Source organism: Myotis nattereri (genome assembly GCF_964212035.1).
Source record: "Myotis nattereri genome assembly, chromosome: 16".
Classification (NCBI taxonomy): domain Eukaryota; kingdom Metazoa; phylum Chordata; class Mammalia; order Chiroptera; family Vespertilionidae; genus Myotis; species Myotis nattereri.
In genome coordinates, this window is record NC_138091.1 from 56,625,909 (window position 1) to 56,647,522 (window position 21,614).

General features: G+C 55.4%; 1 protein-coding gene across 2 annotated transcripts in view; it reads left to right on the plus strand.

Moving 5' to 3' along the window:
- TBCD (tubulin folding cofactor D) overlaps positions 1 to 21,614 on the plus strand; it is a 102,580-nt gene that overhangs the window by 41,345 nt on the left and 39,621 nt on the right. For both annotated transcript variants that reach the window (XM_081109946.1, XM_081109947.1), the window contains exon 14: positions 17,795 to 17,951. In XM_081109946.1, the coding sequence (XP_080966072.1) occupies positions 17,795 to 17,951 (157 nt within the window). The remainder of the gene's footprint in view (positions 1 to 17,794; positions 17,952 to 21,614) is intronic.

A 21,614-nucleotide genomic window follows, 5' to 3' on the forward strand; every position in this document is an offset into this window, starting at 1 on the left:
CTGGTCATGCAAATAGAAATTAGGGTAGAAATGCAGACAGACTGTGCTCAAACGAGGTCTCGTCTCACACTTGGCCAGTAATTTGGTCAGTAATTGTTCTAATATACAGATTTATGCAAACCTTTATAAGAGAAGCAACACATATTTCCTTCTGACACAGAGGGATCCTCTTGGGTTAAGGTTTTTTTTTAACCTTATGTTAAAACAGCACTTATTTTAAACTTTAACATTTTAAAAGGTTTTAAAATTAAAGAAACTATAAAATCAGCAGCAGTATAATCACATTTATGTATATATATATGATCTTTTATGTTGAAACTTATAGTTTATTTTTAAGGCGAGGAAACATATAAGCAGTAATAGAAATTTGAGTTCTGTTTTGGACTGTGGGTTTTATGGTAGAAACGAGGGACTTAACTCCCAGGTCAGCTGGTTCCCAGGCCAGGAATGCAGCGTCGCCCTGTGAAAAGGTCTGTGGTCATGGTCAGCTTTGAGTGGTGCACCTGCTAAGTAATCTCGGAAGACAGCAGGGCAGCCAGGGACTTGCCGAGCAGGTAGTTTAAGATCCAGCCGAGAGTAGTTTTGAAAGAAAAGGTGAATTTGAGAAGAAATAATAGGGACTCACCGGAGGCAGGCAGCGCAGGGAGCGGGAGGCGCGGCGGGAGGCGGACAGTGCCCAGGAGCAGGACTGTCTCCGCCGGCTGCTCTCAGACTCTGAGCGGCCGCCCCAGTGGGAGGGGTTTAAGTGGAGGAGTTGCGCCCTCAGGGCCTGGAGATGCACCTGATATTCCTCCTGCCCGCAGCTACGATTCATGTGTTTGCTCCCACGTGTTTGCACCCACCGAGCTGCCTCAGAGCAGCGTCACCCATGGGCCAAGCCGAGCACCACTCTGTGCCTCCCAGAAGCTGCCTGCTTCCCTCGTGAGTGCCAGCGTAGCGCCGTGGAGTGCTGGCCAGGCATCAGGACCACAGGGTCCGATGTGTTCCTGGTTAGAATAGAGAGGAATAGGGCACAGGTCAGACGCCCATAAATAGGTGATGTTGTAATGAAGAAGCATGTGAGCCCTTCCTCCGGCAGCTCCAGCGCATGGAGGGAGCAGCAGGCAAACACCGGCATTTGGTCTGAACCACGTCCCCCCGGTGGAGGTCGACACTCTGGTGTCTTCTCCCTGGGTCTGAAGGAGACAGCTGCTGCCTTTCGCCCTTTACCCTGTGCCTGGCCGTCTTTGTCCTCCCTCGTCCTCCTCGAGAGCCGCGAGGGAGGGAGACAGGCTCAGCGTTTGCCTCCCCGCGGGGACCTGCTGGCGCTTGCCCGGGACCGGTCGCTGGCCTAGCTCACTGCAGGGCGGGACTGCAGCTGCCGTGGGAATCGCACACCCTCTCTACCCTTTTCGTTCTTAAAAAAATAATAACTAAGACAATTTTTGAGCCCTTTTACCCCCCTCCCCACTTAAACTGCTTGCTCTTTAGTCCGTGGCTGTGTCCCACTGTTAGTGTGGCTGGAATGTGATGTCAGTTTGGGGATGGGAGAGGAGACTGTGAGCTGGGTCAGACCCGGCCACGTGTGGTGTTCCTGACACAGGGTCGGGCTTCCCAGGCACATACTGTGTTGGTTTTTTTTGTTCGTTTATTTCTTTAAAAATTTAAGGCTTAAGATTTTACTTAAGGCTTTACCATTGGGTTGAATTCTTTAAAAATATCTGTAGTTACTTTTGTCCATATTAGACATCGTGTACTTGAAAGAGGAAAGTCTTGTCACAGGAAGCAGCGGATCCCTGCTGCTCCCCTTGCCGCTCCGGGGGAAGAAGCCACCTGAAGCTTGGTGCCTTACCCGCTGTTGCGTCATGTCTGGGTGATGTGGGTCGAGAGTCTGGGCTGGCCTCCGCCCTGCCAGCCCTGTGCTCTGTGGGTGTTGAGGCCGTGGGTGGTGTCAAGCTGCAGGTGCACTGGACGGGGGACCCAGGATGGCTCCACTCACCTGCCTGGTGTCCTGGAGAGGGCGGCTGGGTCCTCCCTCCCCAGGCCGTCTCCCTCCCGAGGCCGCTCCAGGAGGTGGTCAGTCTTCCTTGGCTCAGGACTCTGGGAGAGCAAAGGCCAAGCGTCCAGTCCTCAGGAAGGCTAGGCCCGTGGTCGGCAAACTGCGGCTCGCGAGCCACATGCGGCTCTTTGGCCCCTTGAGTGTGGCTCTTCCACAAAATACCACGTGCGGGCGCGCACGTACAGTGCGATTGAAACTTCGTGGCCCATGCGCAGAGGTCGGTATTTTGTGGAAGAGCCACACTCACGGGGCCAAAGAGCCGCACGTGGCTCGCGAGCCGCAGTTTGCTGACCATGGGGCTAGGGCGTACTTCACCTGCCCAGGTGAGGAGAGGGTGCCGGCCCACCTCTCAGCGGGAGGCTGTCCCCTCCCAATCTCTCTACCCAGGGCACCACCTGGACTCTCTCTTGGCTGAGTACTTTGGTATTTACCTCCTGGATTCCAAAGAACATTTCTCCATGGCTCCTTCCATTCCCTCCACCCCCCCGTTGCTGCTTCCAGTTTTGGGTGTTATCTGTTGACTTCCCTTTATGGAAATGAGTTTCACTCCTTCTCACCTGCCTTCCTCAACCCCCTAGATTTTCTCCACCTCTTTTCTGCATCGAAATCCCCGCTTCCTGGATCCCACATGGTCTCTGTGGACTGACCCTTTATTTTGGTCATCCTGTTGTGGGCTCCTGAGAAAGAGTGCAAGAGAGGCAAGGTTTGGAGAAGGATTGACAGAAAGTGTCTTTGCTCTCCCTGCTGCCTGGTTGGTAGTTTGTTCGGCTGGGTAGAGAATCCCAGGCCTGGAGTCCTTCACCTGCAGGTTTGAAAATGTTCTTGGGGCATCTCGCCGGCAGCACTGCTGTTGAAAGTTTGGTGCCATTCTGATTCCTGATTCTTTCCCCCCAACATTTTAATATGAAACATTTCAAGCGTACAGACAAGTGGTCAGAATTCGACAGTGAGTGGCCACCTCCCTGACATTGGACTCGACAGTGAGTGCTGTGCGCGTCTGCTTCCTGAGCATTTATGGAGTGGGGCTGTGCTGAGCACGCTGCCTCCCTTAGCCGTCCAGCCTGCGAATGCTGGCTGCTGGGAGCCTGTTTGCAGAGTCGGGCAGCCCTGGGGGAGTCACCCCGTCCGAGGGCCGAGCAGGATCCCCAGGCAGCGCGAGGGTTGCCCAGCAGGAAGTGCTGCCCTGCGCGGTGCTGACAGCGGCGAGCTGCACCAGGGGACTGACGTGGTCAGGATTTCAGTTGAGCTTCTGCCTGTTGGGCCTGGATGGATCTGGGTGTGAGAGGGATGGGTGTCCCAGCGGCACAGCCTGCAGGGGGTCGGTGCCGCAGCATCAGGTCTTTGCTGTGACGTGACACCTGTCCCCCTTGTGTGTGGGCCGAAAGCCCGTCCTGCTTCTAAGGTGAGTCCTGGAGAGGGCTCGGCGACTCTGCTCCACCGTGTTGGGCAGCTTATCTTCCAGCTTATCTTGCTCAGTGCCAGCTGCTTGACTCAAGTCTGGGGTCCACCGTTTGCTCCCTTGTGACTTGGTGGTTACCTGGCTGGGTTACCTGGCGGCCTCAGCCGTCCTGTCGGAGGGAGATGTGCTGGGCATCCGCTCGTGGGTTTCCCCGTGCTGGTGGGGGGATGGCATGTGTCAGAGCAGACACCTTTGTAGGAAACGGGTCACTTACGAGGAAATGAGATGGTTCTTATCTTAATGGTTTGCTTTCCTTCTGGCGCTGCCTCACGAGGAAAGGAGAAAGGAGAGGAAAACTACAGAAGTTCAGAGGCATCCTTTCAGTGTCTCTAACTTTACTTGTTGGAGAGTCCTAACCAGCTGCCAAGACCACATGTGTTCAGTTCTCGAACTAACACCCTCCTAAGGTTCTGCACCCGTGGCCCAGCCTCAGGGGTGGTTCCTGGGCTGAGGCTGTCTCAGGCCTCCCCCGATGTGAGCTGTGCCCTCGGGGATCCTGTGAGATGTGAGGAGCTCAGGCCAGTGGGGTGGGGCGCAGGCTGGATGGCTGCTGCCCTAGGAGCACAGGGTGGCATCGCCGTGGGGTCCCTTTCAGCAGATTCCAGGCTCCTGGAGGGCAGGGCAGCTTCAAGTGTCTTATGGCAGCTTATGTGTGTGTGTGTGCGTGCGTGCGTGTGTATGCGTGTGCGCGTGTGTGTATGCGTGTGTGTGTGTGCGTGTGCGCACAGATACATGCTCACACACTGCTCACCGAGTTCTTGCTGAGAGGGCCGAGTGGAAGGGGACCCCAGCGCTGTGCCCTGTGCCTCAGCCCCGTGTGCTCCTCCGTGACGGGGTTCCTGACTGGGTTGTGTCTGGGCTCCCGGAGCCCTGGTCCTGAGATGGCCCTGGGCTGACAGGCACACTTGGTGGCACTGTCCTTCCTCGTCCGTGTTCTCTGTGGGACGCCCGTTGTTTCCGCAGCCCCCCTTTCTGCCCAGGTCTCCGTGATGAGCAGGGTCGCCCTGTGGCCTGAGCTCCGGCTCCTGGCTGGTGTCTCGCTTTCAAGGCGCTTTTTCTGTGGACTGAGGCCAGGCCTGTCAGCCTGGAGGAGGACTCCAGGCCCTGCCCCCCTGCACTCAGAGCCTACCAGCTGGGCCGGACCCCCCTTCTTGGACCAGGGGCGCATGAGCCGGCCAGCCCCGCCGCCGCTGTGCGTGCCAGGAGGCGGGGCTGGCGCTGAGCTGTCTGTCTCAGGTGATGCCTTTGGTTTCTCACTTCAAAAGCCCTCAGACTATCAGTGGATCGTTACCTCATCCAGCAGTCGAATAACTCACTGCCCACGTTGTCACTTGCTTCTTATTCCAGTGATGCCACAATTTCACTTTTTGTGGAACTGGAGCTGCTTTAATTCAGGGAGGGGGCCAGGAGGGGATCTGCCGCCCCTCTCCTCCCAGGCCTCCTGTGGGCTGTGTCCTCACCTGGAACCACCCCTCCGGACCATAAGAGGGGGAGTGGGGGAGCAGCGGTTCAGGGTGTGTGGCCTGCGGGCAGCTCTGTGCCTGGCACACAGCCCCGGCTCCTCCCTCCGATGCCTGTCCCCAAGGAGCCTGTGGGGCAAGGGGCAGGGAAGTGGATTCCTCTTGCCCTGGGAGACTGGGCCTTGGGGACACAGCAGAGCAGGGGAGAGGTTCTTGCGGGACCCTCCCCCCCTCTGCCCTTCCTGTGCGATTGGGCTGCGGCTTTTGCTTCTCAAGTGAAACTTGAAACCGAGCTTTGTCTTCAGCTGGGAAAGTGATTCAGGGTTGGCACCGGGGCCAAGTTTTGAGGGTTCCCAGTTTCCTTGCCCTCGCCTCCTGTCCCCCTCATGGTGAGGTGTCCCTGTCGGTGTCCTGTGGCTCTGTCCTCTCTCCACTGGGTGCCTGTGAAAAGGTGCCCTTCACCAGCGATGGCTGGGCGCTGGGCTCGGTCGCCATTGGTGCAGAAACCACTTAGTTCAGTGGAACAAGGACAGCTAACAAATGAGACCCCCGCCCCAGGTTGCAGACGACATCAGTGAAAACCGTAACAACCAGGCAACCCACAGAAGACAGCGAGGGGTGGGGTTTGATCAGCCACGTTTATTTCTCACAGATCAAGGGGCTGCCCTCGCCCGCTCAGGGTCTGGGCTCCCAGGCTAGGCAACCCCCTGCCGGTGCCCGTCCCCTGCGTGTCCGACACTGTCCCTGCTGTGGTGCTGCCCTTCCCTGCCAGACTGATGGCTTCAGGATGGAATTATCAGGAGGGGGAGGCAAAGGTGTTTGCTCTTAAGTCATTTCTTACTTGGTTGTTTTGAGGTCAAATTCACATCATAAAACGAACGCTAGCCATTTTACAGTGAACAGCTCAGTAGCATTTCGTACATTCACAGTGTAGCACAACTATCACTTCGTCTAGTTCCAAGACGTTGTCATCACCGAAGAAGAACCCGGTCAGCCCATTGCCCCTCCCAGCCCGACAGCCGCCTGCACCCTGTGTTTATGGGTTACTTCTCCGGGACCTTTCCTGTCAGGCGGTCATGTGACGTGGCCTTTCTGTGTCGGCTTCTTCCCTGAGCATCGTGTCAGAACTTCATTCCTTTATGACTGAACAGCACTGTCCACTGTATGGAGAGGCCACTTTCCCCTGTTCACAGGTGATGGACACTTGGGTTGTTTCCACATTTGGCCACTGAGTAGAGCTGCTCTGAATATGCAGCAGCGTTTTGTTGGAACGCTTGTTTTCATCTCTCTGGGCCTGTGTCCCGCGTGGAATGCTCCATCTCATGGGGACTGTGTATGTGTGGAAGAGCCACCGTGCTTTCCCAGCAGCCGCACCATCTCACACGCCACACCCCAACCCCACACCCACACCCCACACCCAGCAGCAGTGTGCAGTGCCGGGCTCCAGTCTCCACGTCCTCAGCGGCACCTGTTATTTTCATTTTCTTGATTGCACCTAAACTAGAGGGGATCTCATATGGCTTTGATTTGCATTTCCCGAGCGATTAATAATGTTGAGCATGTTTCCACGGGCTTGTTGGCCTGGCCATGTGTACGTGTCTTTGGAGAAATGTCTGTTCAAGTCCTTTGCCCATTTTAAAATTAGGTTGTGTGCCTTTTGTTGTTGATTTGTATATTCTGGATTCTAGATCCTTATTAGATAAGTGATTTGCAAATAATTTCTCCCATTGTGTGGGCTGATTTTTTTTTTTAAATATATTTTATTGATTTTTTACAGAGAGGAAGGGAGAGAGATAGAGAGTTAGAAACATCAATGAGAGAGAAACACCAATTAGCTGCCTCCTGCACATCTACTGGGGATGTGCCCGCAACCCAGGTACATGCCCTTGACCGGAATCGAACCTGGGACCTTTCAGCCCGCAGGCCGACGCTCTATCCACTGAGCCAAACCGGTTTTGGCTGGGTTGATTTTTTTGTTCTCTTGATAATATCTTTGTATTGCCATTTCTAGTAATTTTTTTTAATTCTTTATTTTAATGTGTGCACATTTTTGGGGGCAGGAGTATGTGGGTATACACACATACATTAGGTGGGTTTTCAAAGGCTATCAAGTTCTTTTACTTTTCGGTATTTGGTACTCTTTAATTAAATTGAGATTCTTTATGAAAGAATTCACAGTTGAATGAAAAAGCAGAAAGCATGTCCAAGTAATCAGTGTTTAGAATTTGTACTGTCCATGCATGTGTGGGAGCCATGTGAGGCCTGTGTCATATGGTTTTATCTGTTACTTTAAGAGGTGAAATTCATAGTTTGGGTCAAAACTAAGATTGTGACAGTAACGGACATAGTGACATAGTTGTGTGTGTGTTAGTTATACACAGTGTGCTCAGGAAGTAATGTCTGTCCACATAATTTATTCTGTTGTTTTAGACACTTTGATAACATTTATGCTATTTCAATAGAAAATCTTTTTATGAAACTTTTATTGAGAAATTTTGCTTCCTGGAAGAAACCTACTAAGTGGAATTCCACATTTCCCAGCTTTGTTGCACTCTGTTTTGCGAGCAGCATGCCCACTGTGGCATCGAGGGCAGGAGGCTGGTGTGACGGACGGGCCTGCTAGGTGGGGCTAAGGAGCGTGTACCTGAATTTCAGGTTTGCCGTGAGAGTGCATGAGCGTTTCTCCGGGTGACATGGCCCCAGGACTGCCTGGCTGGCTGGGTGTGCCCTGTGGATGTTTTTCCTGTGCCCGTGGTGAGGTGGCCATGGCTTCTTTGTACCTGTTTTCATGCTTCTGTCCTCTCTGGAGAAAGGCTGCCCAGCATGGACGTGTTTGTGTGGAGGCTACTCCCTCAGCCTCCGGGGGAGCCGCGGGAAGCCCCACGCGTGTCCTCTGAGAGCCGGGGGTGGCAGAGGCTGAGCGCCAGGTCACCAGCTCTGTGGGAAGCGAGCCTGTGGTAGGGTCCTGAGAAGTGGACCCAACATCACACCACGTGAGAAAACACAGAGGCTTTGATTTCTTGCGCAGCAGCGAGACTTCTTTCAGGGCGAGGAAACTGCTCTAGTTTGGGTGCTGTGAAGAGCTCAGTGTAGGCCCTGAAGTGGGTTCCAGAGCTCATTCAGAGCTGATTCAGGGACTGGAGTGGGGCTGGAGGGGGACACGCGCTCCTAAGGGCCGTAGGTGCGAAAGGGGGAGTTAAAAGGGGTGGCTTGCTCTTTTCTGGACGGAGGGAGGAGGAGGCCAAGCTCTGCCCCCTCCCAGTGGGACCCCTGCCAGGCGTGGCCAAGCCTGAGGGCGAGGTCCTGGGGTGGGTGGAGGTCAGGCAGTGGCTGGGGCTTGGCTGCAGGCAGTGTGGCCGTGACAGGCTCTGATCCGAAGATGCTGCCCACACTCATCTGCCCTGGCTGTCTACGGCCCATCTTTCCAGGGACCAGGAGAGATTCAGAAGTGGGTGGTGGTCACTTGGTTAAACGCAGTGGCAGGCTTGTCATTACCAAACGCTCATGGCCTGTCACCTACACATTCGTGCTCCGCCCTGCTGACCCTCTGGCCTTGGGCAGTCAGTCCTCTTGGGCTTTGTGCATTCTGTAGGTCAGGGTCCAAGACCCTCTGCTCAGTGAGGGGGGTCTTGAATGGCAGGATCCTCCAGGCCCGCCAGCTCTGAAACTGTGTGTGGGGACGCTCTTGGGGCCAGTGGAGGCCTGGGCGCTGTGGCTGGGAATCCAAGGCCATGAGTCAGTGGCAGAACTGGTCCCTGACTTCCTGGTTAAGCCTTTAATTCTCCTGATTGCTTATTTTCGCTTCTTTCAAGTTGTACTTGGGCCGCTCTGTCATCAGCTGTGGGCGGTTCACACACCAGCGGCCTGTTGCTGAGCAGAGCAGGGCGGAGTGCCCCTCGCCACACTCAGTTCCTTCCCCTCCACTGGCCTCTGGCAAGGGACAGAGTGGACGGCGCTGGTCCCTGTGTGGTCTGCCAGCTGGGGTAGGAGGGAGAAAGCGAGCCGAGTGAGAGCACATTGTTTCCTCTCACTGAAAGGAGGGCCCTTGAGGGAATCACAAGAGCATTTAACTTGCAAAGAACCTTTACTCGAAACTAACAGACATGGGCTCAGGCCGGGGCCTTGCTGGGAAGCCAGCACCCCAGCATGACAACAGTGAACCAGGAGGTGCCGCTGGCTTTGAGGGGACTGTCCATTGCTGTGGGGCCTCTGTGGGCACCAGCTCTCTCCTTCGAGGTCGCCTCCTACATCCCTTTGTTGTTTTGTTGTTTTGTGAGGACTCTTGAGTCCCGAGTCCCTGGGCTCTGAGATATGCAGTGGGTGTGTCCTTGAACCTGGGCACCTGGACGAGGTGTCGGTGACATCTGGGGATGGGTCAACTCTCATGAAAGGATCGTGCCTGGAATTTCCATGTGACAGCTTCCCCCGCGTGGGCACCAGTGGCGTTTCCTTTGAATTTAATGAGCCATGGCCCATGCGGGGAGAGCGGGGCTGTTTGGTGGCATTGCTCCAGGCACTGTGGTGCTGCTTGTCACCTGCTGCTGATGGGGTGACAGCTGCTCAGGCACAGCCCTGACTCAGCAAAGTGTGTGCTCAGCCCCTGTGGGTGCTGTGTCCCAGCCGGATGAAGTGACGGGCCGCCCGCTCCTTCCTGCTGGGAGCCAGGTCGCAGGCGCAGCTGCCACTTCCTCCGGACAGGAGACTTACAAGGAGGGGAATGTCCTGACCTTAGAGAAAGTGTCTGAAAGTCAGGTTTCAGGATTGAGAAAACTGAAAAGGGAGCATGTTGGTTGAAGATTGCATTTTCCACCTGAGGGTTGTTTCTAAGCGGACAGCATCTCACTTCCTGGGCAGCAGGCGATGTGCGGCCACCGTCCCCGGTGCACCCTGGGAACCAGCACACGGCCATCTGAACGCAGCTCTTTGGGGTCCTGTTCCCTCCAACAGGACCAGTGAGGATCTGGGAGTAGGTGGAGCTTCCTGATGCTGGAGGTGGGCGAGGTGGGGACACCAGGTTATGGAGTTGCTGGCAGCTTCTGGGCCTGACCAAGGTTCTGAGTCACATGCAATGACAGCTTGTAGAGGAACTGTAAGATCTGCAGGATTAAACCCAGGAACGTCTTCGTCGTGCATGGCTCTCGCAGCTCAATCCAGGACATTCCTAATGAATCTGTCCTTAGGAGCAGCTTCAAAAGTGAAACGGACGCCCCAGGGAGGTCGCTCCTCTTCCCCGTGGGGCCTCGTCACTGTGGCCTCTTCTTTGACCGAGTGGTAGAGGGTGAGGGCTGTCCTGTACCCTCCTAGGTTCTGTGAAGGGGTCTGACTTCCACTATGAAATACAGTTTGTGCAATATAAAACCTGTGCGATACGTTGACCTCTGAACCAGCGACGTTGTCCTTGCTGATCACCAATCAGATGTGGCGTCCAGCCAACACCGCTTATACAGACGCACTTCCCGCACGCTTAGCAACTCTGTAAACGCAGAGAGACCTGAGCTCAGTGGAGATGCTCAGCCTTAAGTTTTATCAGCTTCCTGACTGCTTGTCCTTGCGCTCCTGCACCCCTCCCCCACCCGACATGGTTCAGGCTCAGTTGCGGCCCTGGCTCTGGGGCGTGGCGGGAACGGCCCTCGACACCAAGGGCCTAGGGCCTAGGCCACGGTCACACAGAGGAACGGTGCTTCTTGTCCGTCATTTCAGAAGGTCCTGCAGGTGGGACGGTGGCGCCTGTCCTGAAGCAGTGGCTTCTCCTCTCCTGTGATCCCCCCTCTCCCGTGAGGGCCAGTGGCTGCTGTGCCTGCTGTGCTGGGCATTGTAATCACAGCGGTGCCCACTGAGCCTGCATCGTGTGCGCATGTGGTGGGAACTCACGTGATCTTCAGGGCACTTGTGAGAGCGCTCCCATCCTGGCCCCTTGACCAATGAGCCTTGGCTCTCAGCTGCAGCCGGGCCATGTGACCTACCTGTGCAGACAGGTGAGGCTCTGGTCAGGGCCCGCCCCAGTAGCACAGGATGATGGACACGGGCCTGGCCAGGGCAGCGCAGGGTTGGTGGGCTGGGGTCCCGTACCCGCACCCCTGCATGCAGAGGGCCTCTGGGACAATTTCTCGGAAGTGCCCTGTGGGAACTGAAAACCAAATGTCAATGGAATCAGATAGTCTGTCCATCATTTCCTCTTGTCTCCTAGCAGTTGCAACACTGGCTTTTTTTCTGAGCAAGTTGGGCTGCATTTTTGAGGAAGGTATAATGGCTATTTGTACTGGTGTCCGAAACAGAAGGTCTATGGTGATGGCCACACCCACTTCCCAAAACCTGGGGCTTTCCTAGGTTCCATCTGGGCAGGCAGGCTCGGGGTCTGAGTGCTGAAGTGGCTCAGAGGTTTCCAGGGGGACATGGGCTCCATGCATCTTGGGAGATGTCATCCTGTGCACCCTGGGAGATGTCTTCCTAGTGCATCCTGGGAAATATCCTAGTGTATCCTGGGGCATCCCAGGAGATGCTGGCCCAGTGCACCCTGGGAGGTGTCATTCTAATGTGTCCCAGTAGATGCGGCTCAGTGCATCCTGGGAAAATCACCCAGTGCAGTCCAAGAGACATGCCCAGTTCAGTGAATGCCTTAATTGATGTTTGTTTTTTAAATTAGGATAATTTATGATTTATCAAGGCGAAACTCTGTGCTGGCTATGTGATGACTTCTTTGTGGACAGGTGATTTATACACCTACGAAGAACGCCTGGGTTCCTCCTGGCCCCCTGCTGTCCCCGGGGTGCGCACACTGTAAGCCTGCACTCTGAGGGTTAAGTCGGTTCTCTCACCTGGAGGCTGCTGTGCCCTTAGGCACTTGGTAGACAAATGACATGCTGTCTAGAGAGGAGGGCGTGTAGATTATGTTGCTAGACTCCGGTTGCCAAAAGGAAGCCCTCCGGGGAATCTTATGTATTGGCCATGCATTGGCAGTGTGTAATTGGAACCGTGAGAAAGGTTTTTGTTCAAAGCTATTGAGGAGTTTCCTTATTTTAAACCTGTTGAATCTGGAAAGAGTTGTCTTTGAATTTTTTTCTCTGATAATGACTTTTTGTGAAAGTGTAGGGCAAAGACTTTCTACTCCATGTATTGCCTCCTCTCCTCCAGAGCCTGGCCACCGAGAGGTCTGTCCCTTGTCCTCTGGGTCCTCGATGTCCGAGCTGGAAGCCCAGGGTACTCTTTCACACAGAAGAGTCTGGAGAAGGGCTGATGGTCAGCTGGCAGCCACGAGCCCTGGGGTGGGGGTGGCAGAAGCAGGCCCAACCCAACCTTGCACCCTCCCACCCCCTGCCCAGTCACAGCTCTCCTGTCCTCTTGGGATTAATTGGAGCTGATAGCCTCATTTTAAAGTTTCTTGTCTAAGAAACCTATCGTCTTGCTTTCTCTCCTCCTCAGCTGTTTTGCTTTCTGCACATCCAATTCCTTTCTAGTGACGCACGAGGAAAGGGTTCCCACTGCCCCTCGGGGATGGCTCAGGTTCCCTGTCAGACCCCGTCCAGCTGCACAGCCTCTGGAGTGCTGGTGGCCACTTCTTCTCTGCACTTGAGTGTCAGTCCCCGATGTTGCCGGTGCTACGGAGGGGCCATCAGAGGTTCCTGAGTAGGACGGTGCCAGGATAGACCCGTGGACGGCAAACCCATTAGTCAGCAGAGCCAAATGTCAACAGGCAACGATTGAAATTTCTTTTGAGAGCCAAATCTTTTAAACTTAAACTATCTAGGTAGGTACATTGTTATTAACTTCATTAGGGTCCTCCTAAGCTGGCCTTTGCTAAAAACGTCCTCAATCTGATTGAGGTACGTTCGCTGAGGTCAACCCCTTCCAACTCTCCCGTCCACACTCGTCTTGTGTACTTGTTTCAGAGAGACGAGTGTGAGTGGGAGAGTTGGAAAGGGTCAACCTCAGTGAACGTACCTCAAAACAGTGTACCTCCCCGCGCTGCGTCTCCCGTTGCCCGACCGACCGACGCCCCCCACTTCTTCTAACGCTCCTTCTTCAAAATAGACTTGCCCAGGCTGAAATCCGACTTCTGCGCATGGGCCACGAAGTTTCAATCGCACTGTACGTGCGCGCCTGCACGTGGTATTTTGTGGAAGAGTCACATTCAAGGGGCCAAAGAGCCGCATGTGGCTCGCGAGCCGCGGTTTGCCGACCACTGGGATAGATGAGGAAGGCTGTGCTGAGGATGGAATGAAGGCAGGCGGGGCTCTGCCAGGTGTGTGGGTGGTGCTGGCAGTGAGGCTCCTGTGGCCAGGCGGGCTGGGGTCTTTATTTCTCTGACTCAGTTCTGCGGGAGGACACAGAGAAGTCCAGCAACTTCACATTGTCAGTGGGCTGGGCAGCTGCCCGAGGACACAATCCAGGGGCATGTTTGGGTGCCAGGGACAAAGTTGGGGTTCCCTGGCTACACAGAAAACACAGCCCCCTTCCCCACTGGTCTGGCTCATGTCAGGTGTACAGTTCCTAGCCCTCTCACAACTGATCTTTTCCCACAACTTGGGACCGAGAAGTGGGCCAGATGGACCTGTGGTTGGACTTACTAGGCTGTCAGTTTTCCCAAAAATAAATGCCAGTCAACCCTTACGAAGGCCTCTGCATCGAGGCAGTGGCGCATTAGTGGAACACAAGTCCGCGATCTGTGTCCTGTCCTCATTGCTGACGGACCTTCCCAGCCAACAAAACGTCACTTAGGAAACGATCTCACTTTGACTTGGGATCAGACACTTGGGCTTCCCAAATAGGGTCAGACTCTGGGGGTGTGATGGCAGTGGCTCCCCCAGCCGCTCAGGGACCTCGGTGGTGAGCAGGTGAGGGTGGGGCTCTGTCCACACGGACCTGGCCCTCTGCCCGGTGGCCCCGAGCATCCCTAAGTGTGTCGTTGGGTGGGATGTCTGCACGAAGCGGACACCGAGGTACTGACTGCTGTCATTCATAGTTGTCTGTTTTGAAATTGATTTTGTCTGGCGGACCGATAAATTGGGACTCAGCAGTCAGCACCCAGAATTCCCTCCGGCTATGCAATCGCTGCCCGGTCTTACCCAGAGCTGTCGGCGGCTGTGTTCAGGTGACGGTTTAGGGAATCTGGTGTGGCAGCGACACCACATTTATGTTATGCTTTTCTCATAAAGGTGCCACAGCCTGTTAGTTTTGACACGCGTCGGGCCATGGAAGGGCTATCCTATTAGCACAGAAAGTAAGTATGAGCAGCACTAGAAATCTAGGAGTCATTCCAAGTAAAACAACCGAAGACCACGCTGAAGCATTACAGATGTGGTCCAGTTTAAATAGAGACAGTTGTTTAAAAATCACCAGCCAGATGTAACTACTTATCTACAGCGGCTGTGGCCTCTTGCCCGCTTTGGCATTTACTCGTCTTCAGGAGTCTGGATTGTAAGCTTCATGTTCAGAAGGTGGACATGGCCAGTCCCAGGGAGTGATAGGTGCTCCTTCAGCAAGGAGAGCGCAGCTTCCCGTGTGCTGCCTGGGGAGGCAGGCCTTCGTCAGCTTGGGCGGCTCCTCTCAGCGAGGGGGCCTGGCTTGGGGTGCTGTGTGGGTAGCAGGCAGCACGCACCTGGTCATGGCCGAGAGAGATGTGAGGCCAGCGTGGAATTGGTGTGGGTCCTGGGAGGACTCCCGAGGGAGATGCAGGAGCTGGCTGTGCAGCCTGCTCTGCTGTGCAGGAGCTTTGGGCAGACCCAGGCTGAGAGCCCTGTTGGTCCAGCAGTGGCAGGGCCGGGGGAGAAGCTGGGGGAGGGGCGATGGGCCCTCAGCGGCTGCCGTGGGCCGGGCAGGCCGTGGCTGGACCTGGGAAGCAAGGAGGGCGGCCTTGGCATGTTGAGCGCATCCTGAGCTGTGCCAGGCCTCTGGCTGAGGCGGGAGTTGAGGGGCGACAGCCTCGGTTTCAGATGTTGTGGAATTTGAGGGCCTTTAGCACGTCTCAAGTGGGGTGTCCTGTTGTTGGGTAGAGGAAATGCGAACGTGGTAACAGCGTGGGCCCGTGTTTGGGGTCCTGAGTACACGCAGGTGCAGCAAGGCCAGCTCCAGGCTGGGTGACCTTGGCGTCCACGGCTGGAGGCCCTGCAGGCGCCTGAGGTGCTGCTGACCCTGTGAGCAGCACGTGCCCCAAGTCCCTCCCTCTGCTGAGGTGGGTGTGATTGACGATGTGATGTCTTTGAGCTTTTTATTTTGGAGACCATTTTTTAAATGCAGTTTAAAGTAAATTTATGCGAACATTTTACAATCTTACTAAAAATAATTGCCACATGTGTATAAAGTAAAATATACAGAATCAAATCCACTTTTTTTGTTGCTATTTATTGATTTTTTACAGAGAGGAAGGGAGAGGGATAGAGAGTCAGAAACATCGATGAGAGAAAAGCATCGATCAGCTGCCTCCTGCACACTCCCAACTGGGGATGTGCCCGCAACCCAGGTACATGCCCTTGACCGGAATCGAACCCCGGACCCTTGTGTCCGAAGGCTGACGCTCTATCCACTGAGCCAAACCGGTTAGGGCACTTTTTGTTGCTGTTTAAATAGAAGCAAATATCTTTGGATATAGAAAGGCAGGAGCGTTACTTGTGTATAATATTCACAGTCCTGCCCTGTCTCCATTGGTTTTTTGTGTGTTTTTTTTTTAACTAAGACTGTTTTTAGATCCATTTTTCTGGAAGATAATTTCTGTGATAATAGGTACACGTACGAATAGTTGATACTTTAGTTTTCTTAAGTTCACACTGGGGGTGCCTTTCTCAGGCTGCCTGGAGTCACAGTGTGAGCCTTGCTACGAGAGGCGGGGGCGCCGGCCGAGGTGCTGTGGAGGACGTGTGTGCTGGCGTGCGCGCCGGCGTCGTGGGGGCCGGTGGTGGCGCTGCCTTAGGACTGGTGGCCGGCGTCGTGGGGGCCGGTGGTGGCGCTGCCTTAGGACTGGTGGCCGGCATCGTGGGGGCCGGTGGTGGCGCTGCCTTAGGACTGGTGGTGGCGCTGCCTTAGGACTGGTGGCCGGCGTCGTGGGGGCTGGTGGTGGCGCTGCCTTAGGACTGGTGGCCGGCATCGTGGGGGCCGGTGGTGGCGCTGCCTTAGGACTGGTGGTGGCGCTGCCTTAGGACTGGTGGCCGGCGTCGTGGGGGCCGGTGGTGGCGCTGCCTTAGGACTGGTGGCCGGCGTCGTGGGGGCCGGTGGTGGCACTGCCTTAGGACTGGTGGCCGGCGTCGTGGGGGCCGGTGGTGGCGCTGCCTTAGGACTGGTGGCCGGCGTCGTGGGGGCCGGTGGTGGCGCTGCCTTAGGATCCACCGCTGGCTGTTGAGCTTTGCCTTCGTCTTCTTGTCCGTCTCGGTCTCCCTCGCCTCTGGTGCTGGGACCGCCACCCTCTCACGGCAGGTCACGTGTGAGAGCTGCATGGCGGGCTTCCGTGGTGGCCCCGTGTGGAAGCCGGGCTGTGATGCTGCAGAACGCGGGCGCTGTGCTGTGTGCACTGGGAGGACACCCTCCGCGGCTCACATCCCGAGGGCCATGGGGCGTGTCCTCCCTCCCTGGTCGGTCCCTCGCGCCACGGCGCCAGATGCTGACCGGAAACCTCCGTCTCCTGGGACCCACATCTCCTCTTCTCACTCTTCTCCCCCGCTGCCAGCTGCTCTGTGCCGTTTGTGGCAGCGTCCTTGTCTGTTTTCTGCCAGCAAGTTGGGGCTTTCCTGTGGTCTTTCAGAAAATTCCATGTAGTGTAACTTTTAAAAAATTTAACATTGTCTTTGATTTTTAAATTACAACGTTCTAAAAACAAAATAAAAAAAATTACAGTGTTCACGTAAGCTTTTTCTATTACACTTAAAAATTATAATTATTTTAAAAGGCTTTAAAATTGTTTGGTTCATTTATAAAGTTAATTACATTTCTTTATACTTTTAAAACCTAGTATATGAATGTGATATTTTATTTTTAAGTAATTTATGTGTGTCTAATAAGCAAAACCTTTCCAGATACTTGAAAAATTTTAGCCCTATTAAACATTTAATTACCCTCACCACACATCTTAAAATTCATATCTTTATATGAAAAATCACCTGTTAAATTACTCATTTAGATTTTATAATAGAACCAGGATAATCTGTTATGTATTTCAAATTATCGTAAACATCAGATATTTCAGACAATTAAAAGTATGTAGATTGTCCGTAAAGTTAACCTGGGAGCATGGAAGTCACAGTGGGTGGATTTACCTAATTATTTTAGTTCTGGATTCTGAGAGAGTTAACATGCCTGTGTATGGGGTTCTCCTCACCCCCAGGGTTGCTCATTAGGTAACGGCTTCGGGCCAGAATTATAAACCACGTGTCTTTTGTGGTTTCCATGACAAGACTCCAAGGCTGGGGTCCGCAGTGCATTGCCGGCCCGTCTTCCCTCCCCCTCGGCCGTTCTCCCTTTGAGCCTCCCAGGCCCCGGCTGCCTCCTGCACGCCCCCCACTGGGATGGAGCCCACAACCCGAGCCTGTGCCCTTGACCGGAATCGACCCCGGGACCTCCAGTCCACCATCGAACGCTCTATCCACGGAGCCAGACCAGCCAGGGCTTTAGGCAACTTTCAGAAACTTGCTCACCTGATTTGAGCTGGTGGACTTCTGTTTTCCTTCTGCATGTTTATTTTCTGACGAGGCCACCACTTTCACAGAACGACCTTGGGGTGGACTGCGTATATGGTTCTGCCTGCCTCTGTTTGGTGCTGAGGGGCCGACAGGCATGTGATCACAATAGACGCTATTTCTTTAAAACCACATGTGCTGCCTCCCTGGTCCCATTCAGCCTGTCTTCTCTGCCCAGTGGTTCCTGTGATCCTGAAGGCGCTGACCTACGAGGAGAAGCGGGGCGCCTGCAGTGTGGGTGACAACGTCAGGGATGCTGCCTGCTATGTGTGCTGGGCCTTCGCACGTGCCTACGAGCCTCAGGAGCTGAAGCCCTTCGTGGCCAGGATTTCAAGGTACAGCCTGTGAAGCGTCGTGGCGGTCAGAGCTGTCGCTGCTCTCGCCCTCGGTCGCGCCCTCCGTGGCGCTCGAGGAGCGGGCAGCGTGGCGCAGCTCCCACAGGTGCTCCTGAGCTGAGAAGTCTTCACGGATGACCTGTCACAAAGCAGCGGCTCAGGACCCTTTCTCGTGGGTAAACAGCGCGGGCCGTGTGGGGAGGGATGTTCTCGAGACTGGCTGGCCTGTGGTCGGCAGGTCCCCACACGGAGGGCCTGGGCGTCTGGGAGAGTCGGGAGGAGACGGGCGGGAGGCTGAGCAGTGGGTTGGGCATCTGAGCCTTTGCGTGTTCTGCCGCCAGCATGTCAGCGGTCAGCCTTCACCTCGGAAGGAGTTCCTCGGGAACCGGGAACCGGGAGAGCAGCCTTCAGCTGGCAGCCCTGCTGTGGAGGGCGGGGCTTGCCGGCCTGGTCTCCGACTTCTCGTGGACTAGCACTTGCATGTCCACTGGTCACAGTGCTGACTAGCATCTTCATCATCGACACCTTCCGAACGAAAGCAGCCTGGCTTTGGGAGGCAGGGAAATGTATTTCCTCTGGTTTCTTGGAGAACTGAAACCAGCAGGCTGGTGGCCCCGTCAGATGCTGTGGCAGCGTGGCCCTGGGTTCTTGGTGTGCGTCCCCAGCAGAGCCCCCAAGGCGCCTGCGTCCCCTGCTGTCATGTCCCGCCTTTCAGATCTGCTGTATTTTTGTTTGGGGGAAATGCAAAACAAATGTGTCTCCAGTATAGTGAGATTTTTAGTTAATTTTTGTACTCTGCTTTGTTACTGTATTTTTGGGCTTGAGTATGTCCGGCCTTTTTTGTTGTTGTGTATGAAGTGGCCAGAGGAGGGTGCCCAGCATGGTGGCAGCCTCTGCGTTAGTCATGGTGCGTGACACTCAGCTGATGACTTGGACTAGGAAACGGGTTTCAGAATGATCCTCCCACAGTTCTTAGGAGATTCCCCCCCCCCCCCCCCCAAGATCTGTGCATGAGGCCCAGAGAGAGTGTGAGATCCCGGGGGCCTGACTGCCCTGGGAACCCTGCTCCTCGCCCCTCCAGCCAGGTGCTCTGGTGAAGGGCGGTGGCACCTGGTTGGCAGCGAGCTGCGAGCTGCAGAAGAGCCCAGGGTCTGCGGCCCCTCAGCTCCTCGCATGGCTCAGAGCCTCCTCCTGCTCTCACCTTTTCTGGGATCGGGGGAGGGACCACAGGCCTGTTTACTGCCCAGGAAGTGCCTCTGGCCTGAATCTCTTGATCTTGGCTCCTATCAAAGCAAAGCCTGCAGAACAGCCTGGGGATTCTGATAAAGTTGAAGGAACTTCCAGGAAGTTGTAAAGATGTCTGATTCCTCCACTCGTCCTCCCTTGAGGGAAGGGCAGAGTGATAGCGCAGTGGTCTTAGGAAGCCCTGGTCCTGGTGACACTGGCCTGCAGCCAGGGAGGCCCAGCGTGGCAGAGGCCAGGCTGCCTGCCCCTCGTCCCTCACTCGTCCCTGAGGGTGGAGGCTGCCCCTCGGCCAGCAGCTCTGTGGTCCGACTGCTCTGTGAACGGGACTGTGCTGTTGGGAACAAGCTGCATGGAAGGCACTTTCTGCTGCTCCGGGTCCTGCTGCTCACTCTTTGGAAGTGACTTCAGAAACTAGGAAATGAAAGCAACACAAGTGAGGGCTTTCTCCAGCCGGCAGGACAGCCAGGCCCCTCCAGGTTGGCACGGTGCCCTGGGTGTCCAGTGCTGTGGGCAGGCGGGCACTGTGGTCGTGCCCACTGCACCGAGAACACCTGCCCAGAGGGGGCAGCTGGCAGGTGCCGAGTGAGACACGGACACACACCACCGAAGGGACCTGGCTCCCGAGGTCATTCCCATTTCAAAGTGCGAACAGTCCCAGCACTTGTTTTCAGTTGGACGTTTGTCCGAGTGGTCAGCTTGCAGGAATCGTTCTCCTGAGACCCTCTGGCTGATCAGGCTGAAGGCTGAGGGTTGGCCGAGGAAAGTGGAATGCGGTGAGGCTGCACTCTTCGGGGGCCGGGCGGAGGGCTGGGCACGGGGCGGGCGGCCGTCAGGTACCCGCTTCTCTGCTTGGGGTGAAAGCTGCTTACCCACCGCACTGCAGGGACGAGTGTCGGTCACGACGCAGAGCAGTGACACTGGCGAATGTCGCGCCCTCCCGTCCCCATGGTGCCTGTGGCACAGACAGGTCCTCTCGCTCGGTCCCTGGCTTTTGGATCAGAGGCTCTTTTAGCCACAAGCAAGTGGTTTCTGCTTTCTGAGGCTGAAATGAGTCCCCACACTAATCTGAGCAGCGACTCTGTGCAGTGAAAATCAGTTTGAAGAGCTGCTGTGCTCAGCCTGGCCTGAGCATGACATGGGCGTGAGAGTCAGTGTTGCTAGCTCAGTTCTCTGGATTCAGCGTGGGCGGATCCATGCCCCATAGACCTTGGACCCATGCCTGGGCGAGGCCTGCACAGCAGCCTGAGGGGGCCACAGCCGAGCCACAGGGTCTGAAGTGGAGCATGTGTCACTGCAGGGGACCTGAGTGTCATGGAGGCTGAGGCGCTGGCACAGTGTACTCCAGGGCCACCCTCTTATCCAGAAAAGGAAAGACAGATTTGGGGCCCACTGAGCTGCCAGGTGCTTCGCTTCCTGGGCATGGCACATGGTGGCAATGGACTGAAGAGCCCCGGACTGGTCCGTGTGGGCAGGTGGGCGGTCAGCGTGCTGCTCGTGTCAGAGTGAAAGCGACTTTGCAGATCTGCTGTAGCTAAGAGGGTGGAGCCAGGCCTGTCCTCTGGGGGTCCTGAGGGTCCTCCAAATGCACCCCATAGAATCTCCCCATGTCCCCCCCCCCCCCCCCCCGTGTCTGGACTGAGATGGGAGGGTGTGGATGTGGGTGTTCAGAACACTCACCGTTCTGAGCTGGGACTCATTTAAGCACCTCACTCCACATGAGACCAGAGAGCATTTGCTGAGCTGGTGGCCGGCGTCCTCTGCAGAAACTCCTCTGGTTGCACTTGGGCACTTTGATCTCAGGGGAGGTTACTTTCCTCGACTTTCTGGGCTTGCCCCAGGCGCCAGTAATGAGTGTGCACAGCGTCACACAGGGAGCCACCTGCTGGCAGGGACGCCCCACTCCTGCTCAGCCTTTCTCATTTCTCCCGGTTCCCACAGGCGCCAGAGGCGCATGGAGTTTCTGCCTGACAGGCCCCCTCGTCCCCGTCCCTGTGCCGTCCCAGGGTCAGATCAGCGAATGTGCCCCTGGGAGCCGCGCCCATCGGGCTTTCGGGCCAGTTGGGCAGGTTCTGAGGGAGCTTGTGCTCTAGCTCTTCCTGGTCCATCTGGACGCAGGCGTGGGGCGGGTGCGGAGGGAGGGCTGGGGTGAGTCACCGTGCCAGGTGAGCCCGGAGGATGCTGCTGCCCCGCACCTCCCTGCCTGCCCAGGAGTATCGGTTGGGGTGTGTCTTTCGAGATCTGCCTCCTTTGCTGTGTAATAAGTGGCCACATTTTAATTGTCAGCTTTTAAGCCCATTAGTCCTGGCACTGATAAAATGTTGATATCTTTATACTTTCACAAACTCTTCCTACAAAAGTTGACAGTAGAGATCAAAATGTAATTCTGTAAGTGAAGTGGGAATGTCTGATAAAAAGAAT